Raw genomic sequence first — 13,313 nt, 5'->3', positions numbered from 1 at the left:
AAGAGACTAATTATTGCAATTGATAACAGCAGTTTGAAGCAGTGAAGATGCTTCATTAAATGTTGAATTTTTAACTTATATTTATTCTAGATGAATATTCTAGATATTATTCAGTAGAAAAATTTATATAAATGAAAATATCGTCCACAGATGAAGAAATCATTTGGATATTTCATACGAAGACTGAGAATTAAGAATATCTCCTTTATATACTGCTAAAGTGATGTGATAATGATACAAAATTGAAATCGATGCTCAAAAAAGAACTCAGCTCTGGTTTTTGTTCAATAAAAAAATAATCCAATTCCTTCCCGTCTTTGCAGTTTAAGTGCCATTTTTCATTTCAAGTATACATTTTAAAGTACAATTTTCAGTGCCTATGTTTTTTTTTTTTTTTTAAGAGAAACGTCAGTTTTCTCTTGTTTATCCTTCCTTTCATGCTCTCTTTGATCCAGAATAATAGAAATTGAAAAATGATGCTTACCTATATTTGCTATGTATTGTAAAATTACTCAGAAGAAAGCAGTTGTGTCAGTTTAGTCTCAAGACTAACCTTTACAGCTTTGTGTTCTTCATAAAGTCAAAGCAGTTTTACACGCTTTTTAATTATCAAGATAAAGCAAACACTTAGTTGATCGGAGCTCCGAAATGGCCAGTATATTTATTGGAGGTACGTTGTTATACTCATACCAAGCCATTATAGACTTTGCTGCTTGTGCATCAGAATTGTCTTTCTGGATCAGGTATAGTCTTTCAACTGTAGAATTCCGTAAATGCTGAAAAAAACGAATTATTTGGAATTTGAAGGTCTACTCCTCTGTGTTAATAGTTGTATCAATGCACAATGAACCAATTCCGCACCACGAAAAACACTCTCACTCTGCACACTTTCACCATCCATGCTTTACAAGTGTGGCAGTGAATCTTGCTTATGACATTCGTCAGGATGTTCCCAGATCATCTGCTCTCTCATTTGGTGATAATAGACTGTAACCAGATTCACCACTCCAAAGAACTCGTTTCCACTCATCCAGAATCTAGTCTTGGTTTAAGCACTACTGCATTCAGCATTTTTTCCCCTTTATATTATATTATATGGTTTCGTTATATGAACTACTAAAACATTATATTGACTGTTCCAAATGACGTCAAAGCAATTCACTGACATCGAAAAATGTTAAAACGAGGAAGTCAATTATTTGTGATGGTAACAATTTTTCCTTTTTGACTCTTTTTCTGTGTGTTGTATTGTTGCATGAGTTTATATGTGGTTTACCACTCGGTACGTTTAGATAACAACTAACTAGCGATAACGGAATGCCGCACCCACGTCACCAACCTGCCATTAAAAAGTCTTCCCTTAACAGGGATAAGATAGAGTGGTAGATACTGGCATTTTCCATACGCGACTTTGCTTCTTGGTTGATGACGTTAGATCCGCTATCGGTTTACGCTTGACGACTGTAGCTTAGCCAAAGCTGTAAATGCACGTCGACTGAAAATAAGTTCGCACTGATGGTACCCAACCAGGTAAGCTCATCATTAACATTTTAAGGTCAACATACCTTTAGTCGATTTTCTCAGAGAAAGGGAGAAGCTGAAAGATTAGTGGAAAGGGAGGGAAAGCACATAAAAAGGTGATCTGGTTTGTTTCAGCAAGATTCAAAAATAACAAAAAGAAAAAAAAAGAGGGGGTTTCATCTTTTTACCCTTTTTAGTCTTCGTACTCTTTTTAATCAATGAGGATGTTTTCATATACAAAACAGTTATTTTCCCAGTAATGGATATTGTCTCTTTTCATTCTACTTCTTAAAATAATAGAAAATTGCACGAAGAAGCAAATTAAATGTCAGAAAAGAAAAGAAAAGAAATAGATATGTTTAAATGAATTTATAGCTATTTTATCTGCTTTTTTCTTTTTGTTCAGGTTTGTATAATACAGTAATCAGGATTAATTGACCTAAAGAATGGATACTTGGAATGATCGAACTACAACACTGTAGGTTAATAAGCGGAAACAACATAGTACCGATATGTATATAATCTAGTATTCTGTAGCAAAGTACATGAAAAACAGAATAGGTACATAAACAAAAGTCAGCATAAAGACAAAAAATACACTGTTATGTAGAATCCGATTATTCAAATTATTTGTATGGTTGGCGTGCTTTCTTTGCGTATATTTGGTTGATCATAGTTAGTGAACATTGAATAGGTTAATACTAGAGTTTATATTCAAGTACTTGTATAAAGGGTCTAAATAACATCTCCGTAAGCTTTTAATTTTTTCTCTGTCTTGTCATTACACCGCTATAAGATTTCGGAATCATGCCACAGAACTTGATGTCTTTCTGTCGAAGCATCCTGCAAATTAGTTGGAGATAACACGCGTGATGACAGAGTTGGGTCCCTCAGTTCTCTCTATTCTGTCTCTTGCATACTCCTCAGTGCGTGTCTAGTAGAGTTAGCTGTTTGTGTGTAGTATAGGGTCTTGCAGTTACAGCATAGGCGATAAATTCCTGGATATTTCAGAGGACTCTATCCAGGTTTAACGGATCAGAGTAATAATTGTATTCTGATGAAAGGAGTGATATTTAATTTTATACTCCTTAAGGATTTTGGCTAGTTTACTGAAATAGAGATAACATATAGAAAAGAGAAATAAAAACTTTTGACTTACTCATCGCCTGGGGTGCTTTGGGTCCGCTAGTTGGAGAAGCAATCTAGAATTGATATGTTTATTATAGCCATTTTGCATGAAGATGTTTATTAGAAATTAGAGTTCTTTAGCTAACTTTTCTTCGTCATTAATAAGACGACGAGCTCTCACTCGTGTGATAATGCCTCATTTTTGAGGTTGGTAATGGCGATAAGAGACATGGGGATGTCTCTTAGTATGGGTTGGTTTTCCAACGATGGAACGTTTTGTAGAAAGTTTTTTACCTTGAGTATATACTATGTTAAAGATACCAAGCAATTTTATAAGCTAGGTTTTAATCCTTTTTCCCAAGTAAGCAAACAGACAAGTAAGTCGAGTTTGCGCCTGAACATAGTTCAAGTCTGAGGCAACTTGTGGTAAAGGTGGGGTAAGATCCGATCACTTTCCTTAGTATTTTCCCCCCAATGCAAATCACATCCCCTTGGGGAGATGTATGATGCTATACATTAAAGGCAAGGGCCACTACCCAGACCGGTTTCGACCTTTATTGTGGTGTCCCACTATTTTGTAGTGGGAGCCAGACCCAAAAAATGCCAAGGTTGAAGTAATGCAGAGCTTATAAATTTTACCTAAACAAGTTGCCACAAGGTGCTTTGACCTTATTAAATAAAAATCTCAGGATGAGAGTAAGATGTAGAAAGTTTTTTACGTTGACTTACTTAGTATTTTCCTCAATGCAAATTGGGGGAAAATACTAAGGAAATTGATCGGAGCCAGTGGCGCACTCAGGATTTAATCTTGGGGGGGGGGGGCGAGTTGAGTAGACGATTTGAGAATACACACGACGCATTGCATACGACCTATGACTGAGCATCTGCAGTTATCTCCAACACATGATACCCGTGATCTCTGGCCTGGCTCGGGCAAACGAAGTATCGCCCGAGCACTACTTCGTTCGCCTTGTATTCACAACGACCATGATTCGAGAGCCAGAGGGTATTCCCACCTTATGTGACCGCTAATTCATAAGTAGTATAGAAATAGAAGACACGACACAACATAAATTTAAAATAAAAAAATTTTAATTAAGAAAATATTTTTGTAAAATGTTCTAGTCTTTTTTCCTTTTTCTTTTGGGGGGTGCCAGGGCCCCTTGGCCTCCTCCCTGGGTGCGCCAATGATCGGAGTTTACTCCACCTTTACCACGAGTTGCCTCAGACTTGAACTATGTTCAGGCGCAAACATGACTTACTTGTCTGTTTGCTTACTTGGGAAAAAGGATTAAAACCTAGCTTATAAAATTGCTTAGTATCTTTAAGATGGAACGTTTTATTTTCTAGAAAAGCATTTAGAGACCTAGAACACTAGAGAAGTATGGCCATGGCTCTGTCATCACGTGTTACCTACAATGTGTATTTGATGTAGTGTGTATAGCAGGTGTAATGAAAGTTATACTTTCATTTTTATTGCAAAAACAGTTTTAAATGATATATTATTTCCCTTTTCCCTACAGTTGTCTCCCACAAAACGATTCGAAATTATGATAATTCAGTGTGCTTTCGTATAGTGATTTTCAGTAAACTACTCGTAGGTTGAAGGCTGATCGGTGATTTTTTTAAAAATAAGTTTAATTTGAATTGGCAAAACAGTTTAAAACGATGATATATGCTATAATTGAACCACTTTTAGTCTCCAGACGATTCGAGATGATAATGATTCCTTCCTGGCTTGTTAAAATTGAAATAATTTTTTTATTTAGGATCATTATTAAAAATTGTAATTTCGTTTGGGCCATTTTACTAGTAAAATTAGGATTAACAAAATAATATTTATAACGCATATGCCCAAAATAGTTGTGTGTTCAATTGCTATAATAACGAATGGTGTTACTGTACAGAACCAGATTACGAAATTGTCTGCAATCATTTTTTAATTCTATCTTAATTTTAGAGAATTCTTTTATTGACTGCTTGAGAAGTGTGCTATGATATTTAATTAATTAATTATTATTATTTTTAGCAAACTTCAACACAATCACCTGACTGAAATTCCTGATGTTGGTCCTCTTCCGAACTTGACCATGCTTATCTTGTAAGTATTATACATAATTGCTGTATTTTGATTTCTGTACCTCATTCTTTGTTATCGGCGATATAAAACGTCTTCCCCATTAAATATAACTGATTTTTTTTTATTACTCCTCTTCTGATTTTTGATAACCTTTACAATGAAATGAAAATTATTTGGAAAAGCAGCATTCTAAAAGCAAAGAAGGAGGAATAATAAAAAAAAAAAAAAAATTCAGTTTAGCTGTATTCAATGAGAAAAAAGTTTTATAATAGTGCTTCTTTTGGATATGATCTCCGTCGAGCTCCTATGTGATTTCTTATTTATTTCGAAATGATAACAGCACCTACTAAAGATTGGAAATCATTAGTACTACCCATCGTGTATTACTATATTATAGGCTAGGATTAGATTATGTAAGAACACAAGTTACATAGAACATTATATAATGATTTATTTATAAAGTTGAGGTTATTTATTTGATTTTAGACAGAGAGACAGACAGACGGGGAGAGAGAGAGAGAGAGAGAGAGAGAGAGAGGAACTATTAAAGATGTAGTAAGCAATAGTCTATCTTTTTATGTGTTTGTGACGTAGAGCAGGAGAACATTTTGCCATAAAATTTCTTTCTTTCATCCTTTGCTGATTTTAAGCTACCTGTAAGCATAATCTGCTCATTTGTAGCTGGGTTTTGGCTTGTATCACGGGAATTTTCCTATAGGTTTGTATTTTATTTTTATTTTTATTTTTTCTTTCTTTCTCATTTTTTAAAATCGAAAAAAGATAGTACGCTGAAAAAAATAAATAAAGTCGCTGACTATATAGCGGTATCTTGTCTTTTTCAAAATGTATTTTATAAGAAACGTACTTTGACATTTTTTTTTCGTAAATGTGAAAAGTCACAAGAGATTCCTTGAATTGACTTTCGAAACATAAGCAAAATGGACCTCACTAGATATTAATATTAATTATTAATAAGGAAAATGTTATTAATAAGAAAAAAAGTTTAGTTTAGATCTGCTGTATTGAATTTGAAAAATGAAGTGAGAAAAATAATTACGTTTTCAAGAAAAGTTAGACTTGAAAAACGTCGTGTCCGTTTTAAAATTGCATAAAATAATCGAGGAAAGGATCCCAAGCAGGTTTTGGGCTAACATTCCATATATGAAGATTTGCTAATAAACTCTAAGATGCGTATAATATGTAAATTCTCTTTTATCGAAGGAATATTTCAGGAAATCTGGTTAATCTGATTATTATTATTCTTATGTCACGTTATTGGCATTCTCCACTTGTTGCACTGACAGCTATCTCAAAAGAGATAGCAGTCAGTGCAACAGCTGTTCTCCAATTTTTACATCCCCGATCACTACTCTATGCGTACTTGGAAGGTCACGTTTTCTTTCGTTTAAATGGCTGCGGGCAAGGCCACACAATTTGAAAAAGAAAAGCGAAATATTACGACTAGGGAAAGATTTAACTTTTTTAAAAAAAAGTTTTAAAGCATTTTAACAGTTTTTTTGTTATTTTTATTGCTTTATTGTAAATCACATATTAGCAACCAACATTAATTTTCGAATAAGAAAAACATACATGCTACGTACAATTATACAAAACGTGTCGATCATTCTTCTGTCAGTTGATCTTCGCAGGTTTAGGCTTATCTCATCTTGGAATTAAAACCACTCATGAAGTTTCGCTTGCATTATATTGTATAAAAATTTGCTAGGAATACTTCTTTGTTGTAAGATATAAAAATCCGTACTTTCCATGGATCTATTAGGGCAAAAATCTCATGTTTATTGTGAAACATTAAAACAGAATTGTACTAATAAAAAGGCACATATGTGTTACCTTATCTTGAGAGTTTCTGCTCATTTAAATATTACGATATTATAGCAGTGTATAGAGAAGCTTGGAAATGTTTGTTTTCTAGAGTCGCAGAGAAACTATCATTAGTTTTTACGCTTGAGTTTAAAGTAAAAAAGCTAGATATATATATTGATAGAAAATCTTAGAAAAAGCGACTTTTCTACGTGAATCCCACTCATGAAAAGTTGCAAACGTATCATGCATTAACACCATGGCTGAGGGTAAGATAATCCTCAGAACCCTACTCTATAGACAAAACAGAACTTTTCCAAGCCATTTCAGATCTTCACTAAGTAGGCTAATGATCACATCTTCCACCTAAAGACCTACAACATCCATATCTTCGGATGGATTCAAATCTACAATGTACTGGAAAAGCGGAAGCGCTATATACTCGGTCTTCCGATAGCAGCCCTTTTCACTATACGGACAAGAACCTTACTTATATTTCTTGGTCTTGGACGGTAGAGAAGGAGAAAAAAAAGTGATAATGATAAAAGTACTTAATATTATAGTATAGTAATATTTGACTGTTTTAATAAGTTTCGAGAAAGAGTGTGCAGAATTGCAGATATCAGTGCAGCACAACAGTGATCATGGACGTATCTACAGAACAGGGTACCGGGCATCTGTGCGGTAGAAGGAGCGGAATGAGTCAGTAAGAGAGAGAGAGAGAGAGAGGATGACCATTAATCAGTCTAACTACTCTCTCTCCCTCTCTGGAATATAGTCTGGAATTTTTAAGAAGGTTTGGGGATATCCCGCTAACCGTTAAAATATTCTAGAGCGTATCTGCGATTTTTAAATGATAAGGAAGAGTTGTTCGGGTGAGAAGTTGAAGTAGCTTGATATGCTCATGTTAAAAGAGATTTCAGGTTCTCGTAATTATAAGAAATACTTTGAGGACATTGGATGTTATCAGATATAAAATTAGGTGGAGAAAATTATTTTTCTCCTAAATTAAGACAGAATTGGAGTTTTGGTGAACTAGATTATTTTGTTTCCTTTATTGTCGTACTGTTAGGAGACAAGAACGTTTATCATTATTAAAATGTAGTTTTCAACGACAAATCGTATATTAATTTATTACCTAACTTTTCCTTTTTGTTAAGTTTTGAATAAGCACTCTTCTTTTTGACACACAGAAAGCCATAAAAAATGGAACATTTCAAAAATCATAACATTTTAAGACTAAATAGAAACCTGTAATCGGCTGCACTTCATTCAGCCATCCATTTAAAGTTTTTGTCTAACTGTGGTAAAATAAGACTCCTCTTCTCCTATGCATATGCAAGCAAGACGGAAGTTGCTGTATTATATGTAACGTTTCTTTTTCGATTGCTGCAAAGTCTAGATATTTTTTTAACTCAGCAACTGATCCGCCTTAAACAATTGTATTGGTATGTAAAAGAAAAAAAGAGAACAAGGAAATTCAATTGTGTATCTGATGGACATTCATTAGAATTTTTCCGAATGACCTTTTTTTGACATTTTACATTAAATCGCTGCACACAAGCAGTGGAAATCATTAAATCATCTTTAGTTACTGCTGAAATCAATAGTGGAAGTGTCGAAAAAAAAAACAAAAAAATCTCCGCACTATTATTACTTTTAAATGTCCTGAACAAGAAAAGATAAAATAAATTATTTTTTATTTTATTATTTTTATTATTCTCTTACATGAAATTTATATCATATTTCCCATTTCTTTTTCAGAATAGCCTGCATAAAAACATTAAATACTTCCGCACTTTCCTTTTCTGTTTTGTTACCGGTCCTGTGTATTTTCAAATTTATACTCTGAATTTATTTACGAACTCTCATAATATGATTGGTTGCTAAAGAACAATCTGCATTTGCAGCTTGTTTTCGTTATATAGTTTTAAAAATGTAAACATAATTTCACTAGAACACAATTCCGTGACGGTTTTATTCGAATAAAACATTTCGCGATTTGCTTGTTTATGCTTCAAATTGTGGCGGCTAAAACTGTTTTTACCTCAAGGTAAAACAGTTTTAGCCATTACAATTTGACGCTTGCGTAGTAGTGTAATTTCGGAGTTCAAAGCCAATTTCATATTCAGCATATAAAAGCAGAATGTTTATTCTTTGGCACGGTTACCAGCTGCAGAGTTGACTCATCCTATATATCCATTGTGATTAGAATAAGAGTATTGGGAGGGGGCGCACGGTCTATAAATGTAGAGACGAGACTTTCCCATAGGACGACGACGGGAACGAAGAACTTTTCAATGGCAGATGGGTGCGATATCCGGTTACAAGGATTGTAAATACCGCTGTTCCGCGACTGTCGTCAAGTACAGGAGGAGTCGTACAGATTACACGAAGTTATCTAATTAGCTAAGCGTTTGTCCCGTCATTTCTAACTGTCAATCTGGCAGCGTTTACAAGGGATGGGTGACCGCTATCCGGGAAATGTTTCTAGTTGTAGTATAGCAAGAGGGTCATAACAGTTTTCTATGCCGTCTGTCTGAGTTCGACTGTAGTCGTGGACACCCTCTAGTGTCGTAATTGATGACTCACATACATTTATATTTATCCCAAGGCCTAACGATCTTGCTCTGCTGATGCATACACCGCCAGCTTAGACCTACGGAACAGAGATATCGATTATTCTTATTATGGATTGTGCCGATTTCCTTATGTTTTTTTCTTATCTATAAGCTAATTCCAAAATAGGTATTGCTTAAGATTTGTTCAGTGCGGCATTTTTTTTTTCTTCTTTTACTTCCTCGCTGAGTTGCCAGACCTGTTTTTATATAATTCGTGCCAGTCGATTTTCATCAGTCATCAGCTGAGCACAGAGCACTTGTAAATAGCGTCTTTCACTGTGATATCTTGGGGATGGGGGGGGGGGAGCACCCTTAGTTAACATGAACGTTATGGTCTTGAATGGTTGACTGGTTTCACTCTATTCAAGCACGCATCATCTTTCCATGTAAACTGCAGGATAATATCTATTGGAATAAGCTCTGTACACCAGGGAATATTCAGAGTAGTAACAAGAAATTAAACATCCGAGTATAAATAGAGTGACACCTTTACCTTTGCGTGCTACATGTGGTCATGATTAGGTCTGTCATAACATGAAGAACACAGAATTCAGAAATTTCGTAAGTGTATTTGCTCTTAAAGTGAGTATCACCTTTTAGAAGCAAACACAGCATTTCTTTAGCAAATAGAATTCATGATTTGTACGAACATATTTGTACTGATGGACAAATGATTTATGATTTTATTATTAGATAATTATTTTTATCAGATGATGGTTAATGAACACGTTGAATGATATTCGTAGATCGACTTATTTTAAAAAATTTAATCTGACATTTTCCGCAATCAGTTATTAATATTTTAAAGAAGAAAATGAATACAACGAAATGCCCTTTAACCTATAAAAACTACGTGCTAAAAGGAGAAAAGTTGCAAGTTGAATCCAAAAGTGAAATCAATAGTAAAACTGTTACTTTAAACGCTAACCTCTATGAACTTTTATGGTTGGCAAGAGAAGAGAGTCCTCTTGTAACGAATTTATCATCGTAATGCTCATTGAGTTTATTCAGCTCCCCCTAATATTTGTTTGGCCTGCATATGAGTCCTTCGGGTATGCTAGGAATGCGGCCAACTCGCTGCACAGCGCGATAGAATTTCTAATTTATTTCAATGTGTTTTCTTAATATAATGGAATATTTTTCTCGCTTTGTTTTAATTTGCAAGTAGACTTTTATAGCTTAAAGTTTGAATTTTAAAGAGATTTCATAGTATATGCACCTGTTGTTAATTGAAATTGTTTAGAAGTTTGCAGTCTTAAAAGGGGAGGGGGATGAAGAATGAAATCATGACATAACTAAATAAATAACGAAAGTAGAGGACGAGTGTTAACTGCTTCAGGCAGCGTGACAATGCGTTTGTTAGTATATAATGAGTGGAATTTTTCAAAGTTTTCAGTAATCGTATTATAAAAACGCGTTTCGCAATACCTGCATAAAAATTTCATATTTTTTCAGAACCATTAATATATGCACGCTAGCTTGCACATATTGCCAGATTTTTATCCATCTCTATTCATTAATTCATAGAGTTCAGAGGAAAAGCTCTTCATGAATTACATTCAAGTTCAACGTGTACCTTACTTATTCAGATCATGAACAAGAATCGTCATCATACTGTTAAACGCGGATATAGACCTTCGGATCTGTTTCATTAATCTAATAACAGTTTTTTTTTTTTTTTTGTCGATTTTAAGTTTAATTCTCTAAAAGTAAAATCAGCAAACGATGCCCAGCTGGCGTGGTTAGCGTATATGCGCTCAAAGCAGCGGCTGCTGGTTCGAACTCCGCTGTGGGTATGAACGTTTGTGATTGTTTTTAAATGGGAGATGAATTTCATCGCCTGGTGTGCGCGATTCCTCCACTTATTGACTTTTGGAGGCCTGAAGTAGCATGAAAGTGAGTTCCATGATTGGTCTCTGGCGCAGAGTTTGGGATTATGTAGAAAATAAATAAAAATATACAAAATTACTAAAATAGAAAAAAAAAAAAAACTTAGCCTATCCGGTATTAAAGTACGATACTTGTACAGCCTTTCGTGACTTCCACCCACGAAAGGTTGTACACGTATCGTACATTAATAAAAATATATATCTTCATTTCTTGTATTGTGAAATATGTATATTTTGATCACAATATAGACAGTCTAGCCATAAACACTGCTACAACTTTTAACAGCGCATAAACCTTTAATTTATCAGTAAATAATTTACAGCTTTCAGCATATACAAACGACATGTATAATGTGCACGTAGCAGCACTCAACGTTCGAAATGTTCCCCTATTTACGCACGCCCGAATTCTGTGAGGTCACATATCGATAGGCACGCACAACATCCTAACGCCGCCACTGCTTGCTCCAAAAGCTGGCAATGCTAGCATCTCGTTTCTTATAGGTTACTCTTTCAAGTCCGACCACAATTTGAAGTCCAACGGATTCAGATCGGGACTTCCAGACAGCCAATCAGATGTGTATGTGGTCGGGCACATTTGCCTCCAACCACGTTGTGAAGCCATTGTGTGCAGGGGTTGAATCCTGTTGGAAGGTCCATTGCCTACCGTGAAACAAGGTATTATTCAGGGGACCGTACCACAGGTTCCAGCACGTTGCAGGACCGGTGTCTTGATACACTTTGGCGGAGGTTTTGACCCATTTCTCGTAGAAATGCAACTTGGATTACCCCCAATACCCCCCCCCCACACACACACACCAAACCATCACTAACGCGGTGGTGATGACCTCTCCGAATTCTGGGTGCTATAGTACGTGCTGTGCGACTATTCGAAGCATATACCCGATCTTTTTGCGGTTAAAGGACTCTTCAGTGGTGAAATTCTTGTCATCTATGAAGAGGATATCTTTGTGTCTGTTGTTCGCGTACCGCCGGAGAAGTGCCTTTGATAGGCTGTCTGCAAAACGTTCATCTCTCGCGACATCACTTTCTGCATTCTCACAGGATTACGGTGGAGGCGTGCCTTCACAGCCCTCACAAGCTGTTGCGTTCTAACACAGCGTGCTCGACTTGTTTCAGATAAGTCTTCAGTATCATTATAACGATTAATAGCTCAATAGACAAACGTCCTACTGATCCCGAGTATTTTCAGCGTGTGGAAAATAACAGGTGGCTGCATTCCAACTTTGTGAAGCGCTATTACAGCTACACGGTTCTCATAATCTTCCCGCTGCATGTTAACCCATACAGCTAGACAAATCTCTCTCTCTCTCTACTGATAAACACGCAAATGTTGGCTGCGCACAGAGCTGCTAACAGAACCGGGCTCGCGCAATTCTGTGGGCACCGCTAAGGTGTGCGAAAGTTGTAACAGTATTTATGGCAAGACCAGGTATACGTTAATTCTTCTGATAAATATCATTTCGTTGGTTTTATTCTTTATTTTGTTTTACGTTTATTTTATTTTATTTTTTCATGTGATTTTTTCATTCCAAACTGTTTTATTTCACTATAGTTCACATTATATATGGCTCTCTGTGGGTTATTTTTCGTTTCTGATAATATCACCTAATGGTCGTTGTAAGCAAATGTATTTATTTTATTATTACTAGAAATTGCTATAACTTGATTACACAGTCTAGTTAAAATGATCATCCGCCATTTGCCACTCATATCATAGTGAAAGAAAGCCCTCTAGAGGTGTAGGACATATACTGTTCATTCGAAGTTGCTGATCGACATGGGCAAGAATCGAAAAACTGAAGAATGGCTGTGTTTATCAGACTACAATCCAACGTATCCTCCTCTGTATTGGCCTCCGAAGCTGCCGTCCAGTCGGAGTTACCCATGCTTACGACTACATAAGTTTGCATCTGAGAGACAGCATTGAAGATTGGAAAAAAATAATAAAAAAGTTGCCTTTTCGGATGAATCTCGTTTTCAGTTATGCAGTGTGGACAGTAGGTAGAGGATTAGACAAAAACTTGGAGATGGAAGTATCACTCCGATGCTATGGCCAACAGAAACTAGTAGAAGGCAACAGTTTTATGCTATATGGGGAATGCTTTCTTAGGAATCTCTTGGAGGCCATAAGAAGTCTGCAAAGTACATATCCATTATGGATGATCAAATACATGGTGAAAGTCTTCCCAGATAGCACAGAGCGTGCCAAGTTGCTGGTGTCGCTCGAGA

At 35.6% G+C, this 13,313-nt stretch overlaps 1 protein-coding gene across 1 annotated transcript in view; it reads left to right on the top strand.

Annotated features, from left to right (window-relative positions):
• LOC150108437 (uncharacterized) overlaps positions 1-13,313 on the top strand; it is a 189,245-nt gene that overhangs the window by 65,742 nt on the left and 110,190 nt on the right. Inside the window, exon 4 of the mRNA XM_090390779.1 lies at positions 4,679-4,750. Within this exon, the coding sequence (XP_090246905.1) occupies positions 4,679-4,750 (72 nt within the window). The remainder of the gene's footprint in view (positions 1-4,678; positions 4,751-13,313) is intronic.

Source organism: Typopeltis vanoorti, chromosome 3 (assembly GCF_054136105.1).
Source record: "Typopeltis vanoorti isolate ZY-2024b chromosome 3, IOZ_Tvanoo_1.0, whole genome shotgun sequence".
NCBI classification, from domain to species: domain Eukaryota; kingdom Metazoa; phylum Arthropoda; class Arachnida; order Uropygi; family Thelyphonidae; genus Typopeltis; species Typopeltis vanoorti.
This window is presented reverse-complemented; position numbering and strand designations above follow the sequence as displayed.